This window comes from Aythya ferina (genome assembly GCF_964211825.1).
Source record: "Aythya ferina genome assembly, chromosome: 7".
Classification (NCBI taxonomy): Eukaryota; Metazoa; Chordata; class Aves; order Anseriformes; family Anatidae; genus Aythya; species Aythya ferina.
The window spans coordinates 23,275,923-23,294,983 of record NC_140302.1 but is presented as its reverse complement, the minus strand read 5'-3'; the positions used below and the strand labels follow the sequence as shown (position 1 = coordinate 23,294,983).

The 19,061-nt window shown below is 49.3% G+C and overlaps 1 protein-coding gene across 2 annotated transcripts in view; it reads right to left on the bottom strand.

Moving 5' to 3' along the window:
• Nucleotides 1-19,061, bottom strand: part of HPSE2 (heparanase 2 (inactive)) — a 97,326-nt gene that overhangs the window by 27,511 nt on the left and 50,754 nt on the right. For both annotated transcript variants that reach the window (XM_084526597.1, XM_084526598.1), the window contains 2 exons: nt 1,694-1,867; nt 1,012-1,183 (listed from right to left, as the gene is read on the bottom strand). In XM_084526597.1, coding sequence (XP_084382723.1) covers nt 1,012-1,183; nt 1,694-1,867 — 346 coding nt within the window. The remainder of the gene's footprint in view (nt 1-1,011; nt 1,184-1,693; nt 1,868-19,061) is intronic.

Below are 19,061 nucleotides of genomic sequence, written 5' to 3'. Positions count from 1 at the left end.
GCCCAAATTCCTGCTGCCAGCAGGCTCCCACACCTCCCTGGTTCCTGTAGCTGTCCAATGTCACCTCCAGGTGTCTGAGTCCCTCTGTCACCATTCCTTCTCCTCACTCTTCTCTCCAGCCTCCCGACACCCAATACCTGCCAGTTGTCCTACCCATTGCTTTAAGCATACAGCACACCCACCTCCCAGCATCTCTGTCAGATCCTGAGTGCCGTTTTTACCTAAAGGGGTGAAAAATAAACCAAGAATCTAAAGCCTGAGGGTCAGAATCACCAATGGAAATCACAGGGGTTTGATTCTGGGGCGTGCTGGCTGGAGCAGCACTGCAGCACTGAGTGGTGCCCAGGTACAACACGATAGGCAAGCCTTTCCTAGAGGGACAGTGAGAGGGGAGAAAAGGGCATGTCCCAGACAGGTCATGAACTCTGCTGGTGAAAGGGATTTGAATCTCTGTGCCACAGTTGGGAAAACAGTTTATGTAGCCCGGTCAAAATCAATGTGAGTAATGATGAGAAATAATGCTGTGACAGTGGCTCTGTGCCACGCATTGTCCCCTGCTCTGTAGGGCTTGTCTGGGCTAGGAAGGAGCAGAGGGCTTGGGCATCAGAGAAGGGTGCTACAGGCTCTCCCACTGCACAGGTGGGGAAAGCACAGGGAGAAGCTGCCAAATGGGATGAGTGAAGTGTCCAGGAGCCAACATACATGTATGCACTGGCATGAGGTGCCAGGACCCACCTCCTGGCACTGAAACCTGCAGGCGTGTGGCAGCCCCCAACCACATCCCTGCATTTTCTTCACATCCCAGCAAGGCGGGCACCTCGTTCTGTCTGTAATTCCCCCAGAATCCCACCAGGGACCTTTGTGAAAGCAGACAACCACATCCCCAAGGCCCTGGTGCAGAGCTGGCTGAGCTGTCCTGGCAGCTGCTGGGAATCCAAAGATCATGTCTGCCTGGCAAGGGGTACCAGGAGGGCTTTCTGGTCCCTTCTGGATCAAAGCAATGTCACTTACCCTTCCAGGAGAGCGATGACATTCTTTCTGGGTCTCCCAATGTTCGGCCCATAGAGGTTTGCTCTGGAATAGGTGCGGATAAGCTGCAGCAGGCTTCTCAGCTGGATGTAGTCCTTCCCCAGCTGGCTGCCGTTCACCGAGCGGCCGATCAGGGTCCGGTAGTTGTTGGGCTCTGGGCAAACAAGAACAGACAGGCACGGCTTGCCAGCTCTGCTCTCCCATCCCCAGTGCTGGAGAGTGCTCACATGCTGTCACACAGGAGCAGCCAGGAGGGGCTGGGATGCTGTGGGGCTTCTCCTCCTGCGACCCTTAGGCTGTGGGCTGGCAAGGGACCTGCACGTTGGTGTCATTCCCCTGTCCCCACAGGGTGCCTGCACCCCTGGCACAGCAGCTGCCCTACAAATCCATGCAGCTGCTGCTTTGCCCGCCCCAGGACCAGCTGTCCCCAACCTCTGGGGCAGCAGGAACATTTATTTTATTTATACCAACCGACCAAAACTTCCAACTGAGGTTCTAACACAAACCAGGTCTGTCCTAGCACTACACTGCCTTATAGCAGGGACCTCCAAATCCCTCTGAACCAACTGGCCAAGCATCCCAGGTCCTGCCAACACCCCTTCCAAAGGGAGCAGGGCTCTGCTGCGGTGTGCTGCGCCCCGGGGCTCCCTGTTCCCACACCCACCGTTGCCCAGCTCCCAGGAGATGTTGTATTTCTTGCTGGCACTGTACTTCAGCAGGCTGAGGGCGTTGGAGCTGTTCCAGGAGTTGTTGGGGTTTCGGCGCAGGGCATTCAGCGCAAAGATCAGGTGGAGGCCAGAGCAGTCAGCAAAGTTATAGAGTTTGTCTAGAGACCTGGCTGGGAAGAAACAAAACACAGCTTGTAGTTCAAAGGAAAGCAAGATCCGGGGAGGTTCAAACGATCCTCCTGTCCGTCAGGCCTCGGCTTCTGTGTGGCTGAGCCAGGGTCAGATGCCATCCCCGTGAAGTCTGTAACCACAGACATGCACCTGACCTTTGAGACCGGGGTAGGATTCCCAGCATGGGCTGAACAACACTTGGATGCCCTCCACCACCGTGTCGGAGCTAGGGGCTGTGTTACCAGAGTCAAGGGACTTTGTAACGTCCCTTTTCATCTGCTCCTGGCAAGGGAGGTTCAGCTTCTCCTCTGCTTATGCTGCCTGGCAGTCCTTTTGGAGCAGACCTCTGCAGAGCCTGGGGAGGACAGGAGGAGACCTGCAGGAGGAACCACCAGCGTGGCAGCCCTCTACAGCTCCTACAACCCATGACAGCTGGGCCACAGCACGAGGGACACGGTGACAGCCGTGAGCCTTCTGCACCAGGCAGGATGAACACACGCAGCCCTACATCTGCCTTCAGCCCGTCACCTCTCCTGGCCACCGAGAGCCTCAGCAAACGTGGGGCAGTCCCCGGGGTCTGAGATGAATGAGCTGATTTTTCAAGTGATGCTTTAGGGGGTCAGGGAAATCAGTTAGCCGAGTGGTTAGCGTTTAATGGATCACAGCAAAGGCATGGGAAGAAGAAAGGAAAAATGTGGAAAATAAATAATCCTCGTACAGCCTTTTTTTTCCCTAAACGCTACTGGTTGTTTGAGCGAAAAGTAGCTGAGTTAGATTAACCTAATGTATTTATCCCGCTGGCTCAGGCATATTAGCTGGTTTTCTGGATGTTTAGTGGATTAGAGACAGATACAGTTACTTAATACTCATTTACTTCAGACCTCCAGGCAAAAAGCTGTGCTTGAAATGGAATTGCTATGGAGAGGATAAGACAGACACCTCGACGGCAACACAAAGACAGCCAAAAGGTGTCACCTGCAGCTCCCCTGATAAAAAAGAAATCTTTTCACCGTGCAGAACAGCCCTAGTTCTTAAATGCTACAGGAGGAATTTTGTTCATCATTAGGAGTCTCTGCAGAGGACTGGGAATTGATTTTCCATGCATCCACCAGAGGAAACAAGCCGTCTGTTCAACCCAGCCCAGGCCCTGCCACTGTGAAATGATATTTTCCCCATGACACTTGTTTCATTTCTGCGCGCCTGCACACAGAGATGCCATGTGTGTTTCATGCTCTGCCACGACTTTCCAGGCTGGAAACCTCCACGGAGAAGGGCAGAGTGCTGGGGAAACACACAGCTCTCTCGTGACTGCTCCCCTAGTATGCACCAACCTGCAGAGCACAGTAAGGCCACGGAGAGCTGGAAACACTGTCAGACACCTCCGAGTCCTATTTGAGCCATCAGGCAGGTCTCAAGCCCACTTATCTCCTTTACCCTGGATGGCTGCTGTAGGATGGAGGAGATCGGGAAGCACCAGCTCCTCCGGAGGCTTCGGCAGAGCCTTGATGCCCTGCTGGCACAGGTTGCCCAAAGGCCCTTCAGTCCCACCTCACCTGGCCACCCCACTCTACATCTCCATCACTTTCAGCTGCAGTTAGGTGGGAAGAGCTCTGTCATGGGTGGCTAAAGCACAACAAGAAGCATATTTAGTAGACTTTGAGTGATGTCCAGCCCTCCATAAGTACAAACAGGGCCAAAAGAAATGGCTATAAATATTTTACTGCCATGACTAGGGATGGCCACATTACTTCTGAGTAATGAGAACACGAAGAATCACAGTATTATTAACAGCTGGCTAAAGCTCACTTTGAATTCTGGATAATTGCACCATTTTTTCTTCATCAAACACAGAAAATCTTCCAGGAATTTAACCTTTCCCCAGCTAACAGATCATTAGGCAGGGCTTTCACAAAGCTTTTGAATAGAGAAAGCCATTGTTGTACCAGAATGAATCTTAATAGAGCAGAACTGGATTTATACGATGCTCTCGCTGCCCCTTCTCCCCCTCTGCCTGGTGCACGTGCACACACTCAGAGGGAATAAGGTAAAAAAAAAAATAAAAAAGTAAAGAAACCTGTACACAGCAGGATAAGAAAAAGCACTAAAACACCCGATTCTGAGTGTGTAGACTTGAAAACCAAGGCAGTGGTTCCAGTTAGCCATAGTGATGTTATACTGAGCAGCATGCAGCAGGAACAAGCAGGCAGAAGCTTTGCACCTCATGGCATGAGCACAAAGGAAATTCAAAAGCTATTTGGGCCTTGCTGACCCTTTACATCCTTGGTTGCAGAGGCCTGGACACATCTAGAAAGTGAATGCCATCCTACAAGGCATGGGGCTGACTGGCAATGAGTGAAGATCTGCTCCCACTGCTGCCCTCAGCTGAAGCTCTGCAGAGGAACTGGAGATTTTGGCTCTTTGCCTGGACCTCTCGCCCTGCTCAGAGGGGGACAAAGCAGGAGGTGGTGGCTGTGAGGCCACAAATGGTGGTGGGGCTCATGGGGCAAGTACGTTCTATGAGATCGTTTCCCTTTTTCCTCCTTTTTAAACTGGGCTAAATTTTAATGTTCTCTGATGGATGGATGGCACTTAACTCTGCGGCATGCCAGCACAAAATCTGAGGCGTATTAAAACATCTCTGGCAGTTTAAAATAATTGGAAAGCGTTTCCAGTCACAGTTACTGGATTAAACATTATACTGGAGACTTGATAGAGAACATAGCCTTGACTGCCTTTTGGTAAGAGGGACAGTTCAGTAATCTCTGGGTTTGAAAGTCTTCCACATTTTTTAGTCTACTTCAGGAATTCTGCTTTGGCAGGGCCCAGCAGAAGTGGGAATTCGTGTGTGCACTGAGAGGAAGGCTGAGATCTGGCGGAGGGGTGTGGAGGGGTGAGGGGCACAGCACAGCATGGCACGGCACGGCATGACACGCTGGGGGCTTTCATAACCCTGGGAAGCCAACCAGAGGATGGGGGAGAAGAGCCTGTTCTTGCTCCATCCCACTGCTCACCACGTCTGCCCCATCCCTCCTTCCCCACCACCTCCTGCAGGCACAGCGTGTGCCAGCGCCCCGCACTCCCCGCGTCCTCAGGTTAGCTGAGAAAGCACAGAGGGAGTGCTGAGACCGAGCAAATGCGCAACAGATGAGACCTTCTGTTTATAAAGCAAAGAAATGCAGTTCTAGGAATAACGATTTCAACTAATCACGGGTAGTGCTCAGCTCCGCATTACCCATAAATTCTGGAAAACGCCTGGAGCATCCCTGCAACAGGCTCCTCATGCCAGCACCAAAGGCAGCAGCATCCCCTGCCCCTCCAGCACCCCGCAGGAGATAGCGGAGTGAAGGGGTTGGGAAAGACCTGGCAAAGAGCAAAGAGAAGCCCACGGAGAGCTTTGCAGGGAGGGGGGCATAAAGGGCAGGACAGAGTGTTCAGACAGGAGATGAGTAAGCTGGGGAGAACGATGAATGGAAAAAGAAAGGTATTCCCACTGACAGAGGAACAAGTGGGCACATGGAAAATTTATTTACAAATAAATTGCCACCATAGCCAGCTGAATCCCATTTGCACTGGCTCTCTCAGGCTTAAAGTCCTCAGAAAACCATGTGTGTGGCAAGGACTTGATGTTTTCTTAGTGAATAAATATGAATCAGAAGATATGTAACAGGCAATCAGAATAACACCAGCCCCATGGGAGAGGTCTGCAAAACTGGCTTGAAATCTTCCCATGGCTCCTGTCCCCAGGCATGGCAAGGTTTCGGACAGGGAAGTCAGACCTCCCCCCCTGTTCACAATGTGCACGGTTAGAGCACCACAGAGCAGCCTTCATCACCACCACTAGATCAGAGGAAAAGCCTCATCCCCTCTGTCCGTACACACCATAACATCCAGCTTGATCCACACAATCACAGGAAGATTTTTCTATTCAAGCTGTATACTCAACTATCCTTTCAAAGTTGATGCTTAAAGCGAATTTTAAAGCTTTCGAGGCTACCAAGAAACCCACACAGTTGCTGGAAATTGCATTCTAATGATGACCATCCCAGCTGGGAAGCTGTTTGGTTTTAATTCAGTCTTCTGAAGCGTTTTGCTATGCAGTAAAACCACACGGTGTAAAGATGCTCAAGAATTCCCAGGCAAAATTGCTGGCAGGAGGGAAAAGTTTGCTCGCCTCAGACAGACGGACATTTCACCTGAAATGCTCCCTCTACCTTGTGAAGCTCCTGGTGTCCCCCAGAGAGGACAGAGGTGTGCAGAACCACCCCTTGCTCTCATCTCACCACCCAGGCTTCTTCTTTGTCTTGCTGGCAAGCAAACACTGCAGGCGTCCTGCACCCAGGGCAGTGGGGAGTGCATCCCAAGGCAAGGTGCAGTACTGATGGTCTGCTCTGAGCCACCAGAAGTGCTTTGGCAGAGCCTCACGGTGCTACAGAAAGGGGATCTGCTTTAACCCCATCTGAGGAATACCTGGAAGTTGAAGGGACTGGCTTTAATGCTGCCCGCCAGTAAAGCAATGCTGCGCGCTGTGTGTTAATGAGAAGCTGGATTTCACATCCAGCTGGATGACAGATGGGGGATCTGGGGCTATTCCCCCCGGAGTATCGAGGGGGCTTTGTTCCAAGGGAATTGTTGTCATCATCCCTGGTCTTTAAGCAGCTGAACATTGACCCTCGATATTCATTCAAGTCTTTAACTAGATATTTTATTTCGTTGCCAATCCAGAGGTGATTATGCTGACCACGTGAGCTAGGTTTAGTCCATAACAGCACCGTACAGAAATAGCAGTCTGGGGGCTTGGTGTCAATCTCTCGCCAATAAGGAGCTTGGCTGGCAGCCATGGATTGTGGGCTGAGTTCCCAGCTGGCATATAACTTGGAAGACAACCACGAGGTCTGGGTTCAATATCCAATTGCTAAGGAGTCTGGCTGACAGCCTCATTTTGTGGAATGAATCCCAAATTAATATAATGCTTTTGATACCAGACAAGGGGCATGGCCTGCTTCCAAATGCTGTAAGGGCTCAGATAAAAGCCGTAGGCATCGGGTTCAGTGTGTAAATGGTATCGAGGTCGGATAACAGTCAGGATTGGGCTTAATCCTTGGATGGTGAGAAAAAGGAATGAACCCTCAGCTCTGCCTTCATGCAAAAAGGAGCTGAAATGAGCAGAATAGCTCTGTTTTCCATCCTCACACGGTAAAGAGCTCACAGGACAGTAATGGTTTCTAGGAACAAGTGTATACTGACATGGAGCTTCAGAAGAGATGTGGGATCTGGGTTCAATCTCAAAGTGCTGTAAAGCTCAGATAATGGCCAGAGGGGCAATTTCCAAACCCTCTGTTCCAGCCTGGTGCCTGGGCAGGAACCAAGATCACATTACAGCTAGGAAAGCTGTTTTCCTGTGCTGCATAACTTGGAGATTTAAGACATTTTCCCTTTTTGATCAGGATGAAATCCAGCATCTTCAGAATTTTCAGAGAGAATGAGAGGTGGGCAGCAAGAAGGCTACAGGTTTGAACAGAGCAGAAGACCAGAGCAAGAGAAAATGAGGCTGTGGTCACCATCTGTTCACATGCACTACCTCAAATCATTGAGCTTAGCCATGGAAACGGCTCCAGAGAAGACAAGGGCACAGATCTTCAGCATCCCCTGCAGTACTGGCACTGGGCCCCCCGGGGTCACTGCAGGAGGCAGCTCATCCCACCAAGAGGCAGCACCAACCTGCCTTGCACTTATTTCTGACACTGCTTGCACAAGGGACTGGTGTGAAACACTGTGTGCAATGAGAATTCACTCTCAAGCCTCACTTGTGGAGTTGCTCCCTCATGTAGTTAGGATATTTTGCTTGAGGTCTTTCAACTCCATATAAAGGAAAACTAATAAAATTGATGTGAAATATACAAGCACCACTTTGAGTGGGCATTTAAAGCTGGTCTGTTATGCAGGAAGCCTTTCCTTAACAAGGTTTTTACCCAAAGCAATATTGTTCCTGTTAAAAATGTCAAATTTGATGCTCCAGTGCAACCTCCTCTCCCTCAAAGAAATTCCTGAAAATCTAACTCTGGTCCCTGGGACTCAGCTTGAGCTCCAAAGTCCAAATGGAGTGGACCACAGAGGGCTGATCTCTGCAAGCACTGCTATAGAAAGTAAGTCTATACTTACTTTCTGTAAGTCTGACCTCCAGCTAGCCAATATCTTCAGCATCAACCACAGATTTGGGGTAAAGCACCCTGAAACACCCCATAAGGACAGCAACCACCCCTTCCTAATGACCAAGGGAGCAGCAGACAAGTGCTACCACTGCCTGTGTGGGTGGTGTTTTTCTCTTAATCTCCATGAAGCTGCCCCGCAGGTGCTGGGGAGCTGTCACAGCCCGTGGGACAAATCTGCCTTCCCCTGGCTTCACCTACGGGTGCAGGGCGAGCGAAGGCGCCGGTGCTGGGAACACAAGTGCAGATATAACCCAGCTCGGCTGCCAGAACGTTTGCTGACAGAATGACTGTTTTATATGGCTATAAGAGCAGCTATAAGCGCAGCTGTCTGAAAAGCAGCAAAATCTATGATGTGTGTTTCTAAATCCAATGACAGCTGGCAGTGCTGCGCTGCAGCTCATTCCTTCTTTTACACAGTTTAGCTAAAACACTTCTCCACGATCACCCCAATTTATCAACAAACAGCAGTTTCTGGAACAATTTAAAAGCATTCCCAAATAGGCAAGAAGTGGTCAGCTCTTCAAGCACTCAGCGATCTGCGAGCTCCCAAATAGGCAGGCAGCTGGGGGTGGATGGGGAGGGCTGACAGGAGGAGCGAGTGACCTCCCTGCCACCTCGCAGGGGGGACAGGGCTCTAGGTGACACACGGGGCTTAAAGGTGTTCTCAGGTGCAGAAAAGAGCCATTTCTGTGCTGCCAGGGAGGAGAAGTGACATGGCCACTGTCCCTGTGTGGTGTGGACAAGACACAGGGACAAGCATTGTGCCTGTCCCCACGCCCACCTCCTGCTGTGATGCTGGGTGCTGCAGACACCATGGGGACCCATTTCCCTGCGCAAAGCTGCTCAGCCAAGGTGCACCTACATCACCATCCCGAGGTGCCATCATTGCAAGGCTGAGGTTTTCTTTACACAAGCTTTTTCCTGACAGTGCCTTACGTGCTATCACTGTATCAAGAGGATGGATGTTTTCAGCACTTTCTTCTAAATGGTGAGCTGCAGCATGTGCTGAGCAACATCCCAGGCACGCTTGATCCCAGGTATCAAGTGCGTTTTTAACGTTCATTTAATCCCATCAAAACACCTAACCTGGGCAAGCTGTACATCCAAACCACACATTCCTGTAAACCAGGCTGGCAGCTCCAATATCGTGCTCTTGCTTCACTGCCTGATGTGCTGTCATGTGGCAGATGCACAGCTCGCTTCGGAATAGCCTCGTGCAGGGACGTGAGCCAGATCCACCCAGCAGCATCCGCGGAGCTGCCACGGCGCAGTTCCACACTCAGCTCCCTACGTCTCGTCCCGCGGCTGGGGAGAGTGGGACTCGACAGCCACATTAGGAAGCTTTAGCTACCACATCGGGAACAAATTCAAACCAAGGATTTCAGTGTTGCCAAGTCCCGACATGGAAAAATCATGAGTCAAATTCCCCCAAATCATGGGACTGGCCCAAGCACCCTGCTTTGAACAGAATTTTCACTGCTTGCTGTTTTCTAAAATGTTGGGAGCATTGTAGGACATCCTTAAGCTCTTCTACCACCAGGAGGGCTAAAACCTGGTTTGGTTCCTTTTTTTCCCCTGTAAATTGTGTTGTTTTACAGGTTGTTTGTGTTGGCCTTGCATTCCTGCGGGCTGCCTGGATGGCAGGGGCAGGCAGCGAGCAGAGATGCTCTGCCCTTCGTAAGGGATCTGTGCCTGCCCAGCTCCCCTCACCATCTCCATGTATGCAGAGGGGAAAACCAGAATTCAGAAAAATCAGGTTGTTTCACACTTTATGAGCCTGAATCTCCGTTTCCTATTGTGCATGGAGCCTGAGGCACAAGGCACCTCTGCAAACAACCAGCCCTTGTCCTGGCCCGTCTCCTGCCTGCCGACCCCCTTCTTGCCATCCCATCCGCCTTCCCCAGCCGCTCCAGCCCAGCGGAGCAGCTGATTTCCCCGGGAGGAAGAGGGAGTGACTGGGGCTCTTCGCGCACTTTGTGAGCTGGGCATCTGGTATTTTTCAAAACTCTAAAACATTTTAACTGAAAACTGTCCTGAAAAAAAAAAAAAAAAGAAAAACAACACAAAAAAACACCACACCACCCCACCAAAAAACAACGCATAAAACCGGAAATGTTTCAATCTGAAATCCTTAATTAAAACCACACTCTTTAGTACATAAAGAAGGAAGTTAAAAAAGAAATGTACTTTTGCACATTACAGACAGCATTATAATAAACACAAAGCACTGCCAAGAAAGAGGCATTTTCAAGGCTAAAGTAGATGCCTCCAGCTGCACTAAAATAATGTCAGAGGGCTTGTCCACATTACGAAGTGTCATTGCATTTGAACACGATAGCGAACAACCAAGCTGGATGGATGGGGAAGACAGCAATTATTGGCGCGGGCCGCCAGCGCTGCGGCGAGGACCATAACCCGCTGGGGTCTGTGAACTCCTCTGCCTTCCCACAGATCCCAGACCCCGGTCTTAATCTGTAAAATATTTGAAGGAACTGGCCCCGGCTCTTCCTGCTCCTCCGCTCCGCGCCGCGGCTGGGCTCGGCAGATACGGCTCAGCTGGAGGGACCCGGCTTGGCAGGAGTTCTCCCCAGCTGATCTTTGGGGAATCTTGTACCAGAGCACACAGGGTGGAGCCTGAACCCGATTTTTGAGGCACAGACAGAAGGCCGGAAAAGACCGGTGTCACGAGCCTGACACCCTGCTCGAGGCAGCTCAGAGAGCATGCAAGTAGTGCAGAAGTCAAACCCGGTGTTTCAGCAGGACGGAACTGAGCTTTCATAAAAGTATCCATTACAGGCTTAAAAACTGTTCTGGGGAAATTGGCCAATCCCCATAAACATGTTGCAATTATTTCTTAATGTCCATGATCAAAATAAGCACCTGGCTTCTAGTCCAGCCTTACCTGTCTTGATCCTAGTGACTGGATCTTGCTATATGTACCACTGCCGGCTAGGATTTTGTTTCTTTGGGGTAGCTCAACTTTAGGAGCAAGCCACACCTAATTATATTTTCATTAAGCAGTATTATTTGCAGCTCTTCTGTATCTTCACAGTATGGCAAGTTCTCCAAAATTGCAACCAGTTCGGTGGCTATTTGCTGTCCTACAAGTCCTACCAAGTTACGTCAACAAACCTCCACTGCGCTTGACATATAGGATCACCTGAAACAATATTGATGTGCTTAGGGAGGACAGAGAGAGGATGCTGCAAAAAGTAGTGTCTGTGTGAGGAGGAAGAGGGCACTGAGGTAACGCCCTCCAACCCAGCAGGACTGGAAACTAGGTCTGAGGGGAGCCACTCACAAAAGCTGCTGGGTGCCTTAAAACCAAGGCTTAGGGTACAGGTTGGGGGAAAGGGAAATTGCAATCGGATCAGAGAAAAACTCAGAGTGAGAATACCAGGACAGCCTTTTGATCACATTTTATGTCTATACATAAAAACCAGGAGAACGGAGAATAAACAGGAAAGCTTCAAAGCCCTCATATACAACTACAACATTTAGCCTCACCCATACTACATGGAAACACATTGAAGGGCAATATAGGTATAAGAAGATATAACTTGCAGGGGAAACAGAAGAACAGAACAGGAGGTTGTTGGGTGTTTTTTTTTTGGTTGGTTTTGTTTGTTCTGTTTTTTGTTTGTCTGTTTGTTTCGTGTGTGTACAAAGAATACGTTGGGCTTCGAGCAGAGGTGAGAAGCAGGCTCTTTGCATGTCCCCAGGAACAGAGAGGCAGACAGAAAGTTGATTAATAGTCCAAAACTGGAAGCAAATTTGAGTGAAAGTGCCTACAAAACCACAAAGCTCTGCAATTTAAGATGGTGAAGGAACAAGAAGAATGGATTAAAGATAATGTATTAAAAAAAAAAAAGACACAAAAACAAAACCAACAAATTTGAACAAATTCAGGGCACAGGTCAAGAGGATCTCTGGGGAAGAGAGTTTAAGACAGCATTTCCCAACCAGTGAGACATGGAGAGGCAACAGCTGTGCTCCGGGTCCAGGGGAGAAAGCAGCACAAAGAGCAGCAAAAAATACCCTGGAAATACAAATAAGAGGAAGAAACAGGAAAATATCAACCCATAACTCAATGCAGAATAGTAAACAATGTATGGACATATAGAAAGCTCTTTGCTTTGCTTTGCTTTTCATAGAAAAAAATTACTGTGACATGGTTGTTAATCACGTTAATTTTAATTGTGAAACAGAAGCAGATCTGAAGAGGGAAGGAACAGATGAAATACGAGTTAGGATACCTAAACCACAAAGTGCTCAGTTATCACTATAAAATCTGTGTGAGATTGTTTTGCCAAACACAGAAGTTTCATATTTATCCAATATATACTTTTTCTGCATTTTCACTGAGAATTTTGCCATTATCAGCATTCCCTCTTGCAATAAATGCTGCCCTCTTAGCCCTTTACTGAAATGGCTTTACTCCTGATACGCTTGGAGTTTACTGATTGCTTTACTCCTCTGGACACAGATGCATTCCCTGATACCCTCTGCTTCCTCTCACAGGTTGCCAGCATTTCAGGGGGAATGCATCTCTTCCAGCTTTACTGCAATAGATGTCATCAGCTGAGCTGCTTCTCTTCACCCTTTTAAGGTGAGCAGGGAAGAACAGGCATGACTCCTACTGAAGCAAGCACCCAAAGTGTCTTGGGTGGACTCTGTAGGGGTCTGTGTCCCTCCGTCTCCCTGGAGGGCAAGCCAAAGCCAGCCAGCCCTGAAGATCGATGCTACAAAGACGTGGACTTGGATGGGCTGAATGCTACATTTCACAACAGCCACTGCTGCCAGCACCACTCCTCTGCATTAGTTAGCACATCCCCGCTCTCTGTGGAGATGGAGAGGGGTGCTTGTGCAGCCTGCCAGGACGGTAGCTCCAGACACCATCCATTAATTGTACAAGCATTGTAGCTAGAGGTGGCTGTCAAAAATGCAGGGAGCCACGCAGGAAGAACAGGCAGACGGGAGCACAGCTCACCCATGAAACCTGGGGCTCAGCTGAACATACAGCAAAAGGCTCTGCCATGAGTTACTGCAATCAATGAATGGATTTAGATGTCAGAACTTATGTTAGCTCTTTTCCAGAGAGACCCTCTGCATGTTTCCTACCACGTCTGTGTACCCAACTGCCGAGTGACCTACAGCACTGCCCTCCCTCCTCCTCCTCCTCTCTTACTACTGCAACACAAATCCTCCAACTGAAAATACATCATATTCTGGAGCTAGAGTCATATTAAAATTGAGTGTATGAGGTGCTGGATTAAGCTAATGGTATCATTGGCTTGCCTTCTGGGAGAGGGATCTGATATTTTTGCAATGTACTTGTCAGATTTTTAAACTTTCTCAACTAAACAAATAACTACCGCTAAGCCTCTGAAAGGGATTCTGCCCCCAGCCAGATGAGAAGGCATTTAGAGACAATTCTTGGGGATAAAGGTTGATCTAAAGAAGCAAAATTTCTCAGGGTTTAAGTGCAACTATGTCACTGGTTAAGTAAACCGTTATCTTTCTTAATATTGCATAATCTCTGCTGAAAAAATAAATACATGGAAAATAATAAAATCAACTTATTAAAATATATTCCCTAAAACTGCATGGTGATCTCTAATTGAGTAACTCCACCTGAGAACCACATCCTCTCCAATCACATATGGGATATGCCCACTGGCTCTCACCTTGGTTAAATGGGAACCATGTGGATAGCATTAGGAGAGGGAAGTGCAAGAAAAGGTGAGCCCAGCGAAAGGCAGATGAACGCACCATGGCATGCCGAGGAAGATTAAAGGGAGACAAAAAAGGAAGGCTGAAAACTTTTGACAGCAGAGAACGGGGAAGTTTCCATATCTGAGAAATGCTACAATCTTGCTCTGAGTGGAAAGGAAGGTGTTGGAAGTTGGAAGAAAAGACTAGGGCTTGTCCTGGGAGGAAATGCTTCAAAAGCACTTATTTTTCAGCTTAGCAATGACCTTGCTCCATTTATTGCTGAGGTCTGTGGATGCTGGAAGCCTGATCCTGCAAAATGAGGCTGGCTGTGCATTATTGTACAGCTGATAAACGTTACACTTTTGGAATTGGAACATATATTTATGCTCACAGCACTCAGAAATGACTCAACAGATTCTCACTCAGATTTCAGGTCATCTCCTCAAGCCCTCAGTCTGAAACTTTAGCATAAGGAATTCCCATTTAAACAGAGATCATAGGATAAAACCATAAACACTCAAAACAGTTTTGCAATTGCCAACCTGGGTTTCAATGTGCTCTTGTGCTATATTGGCACCAAGGGGACAAAAAAGGTGAGAGGACAGGAACCAGGAGGTGAGGCCAGGCACCGGGAGCACCTCCTGGAAAGAAACTGGAGGGTGCAAGGATGAGGGCAGCAGTGGCCACAAACTTGGTAGCCCCAGCCTCTTCCCAGCAGCACTGACCCCCAGGCCAAGCACCATCAAGGGCTGGTGGTGGAGCACTGCTGAGCAACAAATCTCTGGCCACAAAGTGGCTGAAGAAGGGATGTGAAATATTTCGTTTGCGTGTGCACACAAACAGGTAACTACATTTTGAGCCTTTTTGGCCATCTAATCAAGAAGTGTCAAGTTCAGCACTTGTGTTAGAAGAGAATGTGGCAGCTTGATGAGCATCAAGCTGATGCTTCAGGCCCTGGTTAATGGTGACGTTTTTCTGGTGAGCTTCACTGGCACTCCAGCATGCTCAAGCCCTGGCACAAAAAATGTAACACAAGCCTGTAACTATCAGAGGGGCCTGGAAAGCCTCATTAGCTTGCTGATGGCCCCTCACCCTCATGCAATCTAATCACCAAAAGGTCTGAGCAGAAGGGAAACCCAGTCCCTGCCGTGCCCTGGAGGAGTTTTGGCAGTGCTATTGATAGCCATGCTGCAGGAGGGCATTGCCTGGGGCACTGCACTGAGAGCTGGTTTCTAATCCGTGCATTTCCTGCATACCCCATTCCTTGGCACAAGAGGTGCTGCAAGTCCTATCACTGATGATTTCCCACTTCTTGAAGGATGGAGATCTGCAAAATTTCCTTAGCCTCTAATGGCTCCTTCCCAAGGACAGACTCGCTAGGAGGTGCAAGCTATTGGCAGCTCGAGGGCCCAGAGGAGCTGTTGACCGTGTTTAGGCCACAATCCAGAGGACTTGATTTCATCCAGCATAAGTGGAGCTGTTTTATTTATTCTAGTGGTCTGATGGCAAAGGAGGAGTGCTCCCTGGCTGCCCACGACAGCCACAGCCCTGTTCCAGACATGAGGCCCAACACATGGCCCTGCCCCAGCAATGCTGCTCATGTGGGCCGGGTGCCCGTCCTCACGTGCCACCTGGATGTGAGGTTTTGGCAGGCCCATGCTGCCTCTCCAATCCATTTTTCTGCCTTGAGAAACATTTATTCTTCTCTTAGACCTTGTTGCCTGGCCCCATCAGATAAGCTCCTGTGGTTGCTCAACCTTAACAGCTCCATGTCATGCCAGAGGGCCATTCGAGGCCTTTCCTGTACCCAGCAATGGCCAAGAGCAGATGCATGAGAAGAGCATGAGAGGTGCAACCATGCACCTTGTTCCAGCAGTCTTTGAATCCCTGTAGACTTTAGTCATCTCGCAGCCTAGTTGCTGGTGATGTGAAAACTGCTTCTTCACAGGGTGCCCTCCATGGCCTTCACCAGGACAGAGACCAGGAGGCACTTTCCTTCCACATCTCTACCACAGGCAGAGGGTCCAGTGTGCCTTCTCTGTTAGGGAAAGTAAGGGTTTGAGAAGCAGCAAGTGGGCAGAGAAAATGGAAGAGCATGAGAGGCACCCATCACAGAGATGTAATCTGGTGGCAGCTCTGCCACCGAGGTACAGGGCAGAGCACTGCCGCAGGAAAGCACTCAGCATTACAGGACATCCGGATCCCTACTTCATGAATAAAAGCAATAGCAACAGCAAGGAAACAACGGCAGCCCCAGCACTTCATATGCAACACGAGCATGACGAAACTCAGCTCGGAGTAACCTGCTGTCCCATCTAAAAGTCTGAGAGCAAGATGTCCTAGTTCACACAAAACAGCAAGTGTGCTGAGCCCTCAGAACAAACCCACGCCAAATTATAAATAAAGATCCAAGAAGACTTGACACAAATACTGAAGCAATGACTAGAGAAATGACTTATGAAGTGCACACTGAATGCCTGCAGGGCTGACCAAATGGAGGAGAAGCTTTTAAGGACTGCAGGAGCTTTCCAGAGGAACAGAATCTAAGGAGTGCCAATTTGTGTCAAAGATTTTCCATCTGCACATAAATAAATAAATAAGGAAGATGGAAGCAGACGAGGAGAAGCCTGTATTGTCCATCACAGAGCCCTATGTGGGTGTAGCTCCTCCAGTGCAGAGCCTGTGCTGGACTCCAGCGAGACTGAAGCATTGCAGATGGCCTGCGGTAGACATCTGTATGGAGCTGAGTTATATGTTATAGGTCTAATTCTGCCTCCAAAATTAATACCATGTTCTCTACGTGTCTGAACTACTCTCTGGACCCACACAGCATTCACCTGCTGGAGAGGGAGCAACAGTATCCCTCTGAGGGATGGGAGACCAGTGAGAACAAAGGGGCAAGAAAAGAAGACGCAAGACAATAAGTAAAGGGGACAAAGAAAACATCAATCAGCCAAGCCATGGTGTCTTGGGCCCCATGAACTCCCACAGCTGTTAATCACAGCTCGTCGGCATAGGGACACTAGTCTTAACATCCACGGGGTGGTCAGCATGCCCACAAGGGAATGGAGAGAGGGATGGCAGGCAAAGAGGAGCGAAGGCACGCTGGAGAGCGCAGGAGGGAAAAACGTTTGGGGGTTTATTTTTCACACAGGATTCACAACATTCCTCAGAAAATTTAATTTTGTCGTCCTGTTCTTGTTTGCTAACCAGAACCAATTTAATTTTAAAACAACACGCAGAGCCAACGGGGGGAAAACATTTTGCAATGGCTCTTCGCTCCCACTTGGAACAGCCAGAGCAACTTAACTCGTTCGGCTCCTGCAGCCACCACGCCGGTCGGCCCGTAGGCCTGCCGGCACAGGAGGGAATTGGGGACTCTCCGGCGCCGGCAAACGATATGAGGCAAATGGCTTTTTTAGAGCAACTTGACAAATCCCACCCCGTGCATCTGCAGAGGCTTGAGGCCGCGGCAGAGGAGAGCAATCTGTCGTATGCAGCCTCTTCCTCTCGCCGCAGGGCTGCCCCAGCTCCCTGGCCGACAGCTCGCTCCGTGGTTTGGGGGGAAAAATGGTTTGTTACCACACTTAACAAAGAGCAGAGAGCTCCTATTCCTCTTCCGCTACCAAGAACACGCACGTTTCTCATATCAGCATGCGAGTCTTCTGTGGTTTTATGCCTTGTTGTGACAGTTTGGTAAACAAGCTGATAAAATCAAGCACTTTTCAAAGGCAAGGTTAACACACTCATGTGCAACCTGGCTTGTCAGAGAACACCAGAAACTCCAAACACATTGCTTCTGCTTACCATCTGCATGAGCTTATTCAGACTAAAATAACAAAGTGTGTTTCCTGATCTCCATCAACATAAATAGAGCCATTAAGCTGCAAGGGTGTTTACATTCTAGAAAATAGTCATTGCATTCATCCTGATTGCTCCCCATCCCGCAGCCGCAGCTCTGCTGCAGCCCCACACCAAGCACGGCTGGTGCCAGCCCCAGCAGCCACCAGTTAGCACTGGGCAGCAGGACCCACCACATCTGTGCCTCAAAGCCAACACGAAACCTTTCACAAATATTACATGTTGCCGTCCAAATTTGGCTTTATGACTAAAAACAAGGAGGCACTTGAAGGATCCAGTTCTTCTTGTTGTAGTATCTGGCAGGCAGAAGTGGGAACGTTCACATTTTTAAACGGAGCTCTTCTGGTGGGTAAAACTGTAAATGTTAGAGCAGCCCTGGAGCTTCCCGGCAGCGTGCTTACAATATCCCTGTCCTCAGCATCACACACACACTGACACTACAACGCAGGCACGTAGGGTGGCACAGCCCCTGCCCCAGGGGACATACATCCTGGGAGGGGAGGGGACCGGACCATCTGTGAGCATCACATCTCTGAACACCGAAGCCAAAAGCTGCGCTCTTTTTTGGCTGAAGCAGTGCATCTGCTCGCTGAGAAGGGCTGGGAGTGATGTGCCCCAGCCCACATGGAGGTCCTGCCTTGGTGGCAGGGCACTGGCAGGAATGTGTCCCCATGTCCCCATGTCCCCACAGCATGCACAGTGCTGGCCGCTCTCCCCTGCCGCTCGCCTCCTCGCAGCCCCCATAGGTGTTCCTTTAATTGCTGAGACCATTGTTTTCTCTTGGCCTAGCTTCACCTGCAGAATTTTAGAAGAATGAGAATTCCACATTTGGAAATAATAACAAAAGGATAAAACCGGGCAAATAATCTTGCAGGCCAGGTCACACATTCCCGTTTTATTAGACTCAAACCCTCCTGAAAGAATTTCCTTGTATCTGCGTGTACGAGCTAAGCGCAAATATTTTCTAAAGGACATTCTGTTTCACAAAATGGAGGGGCTCCGTTGCTGTAGGAGTTACATCATAAATTATCCATTATAAGTTCAGCAAGCTTTGTCTTTGCGCTGTGTAGCATAACAGCCCTGGACCTGCCCTCTCTTTCCCGCTTGGCAAGCCAACCTCACAGTTTCACGGTCCCATCAACAACGTTCTCCAATGCAAGGCCAGAAAGCTCCGTCTGTCTGTATCACTGCTCTTCACAGCTTTTGTCTTTGTCTCAGTCCCAGCTGAAAATATCCCTTCCCTCCTTTGCATATGGCTCTTCCCTACCCTCTCCCTCTGCTAGCAATTAACTCTGGAGCATTCGGGAAGCAGAACGAAAGACAAGGTGGAAGGCAAAGTTGTTTTGTTCCCCACCATGCCGACAGGGACAGATCTGCTCAGCCCAGCTTCGTGCCCACAGGCAGCCTT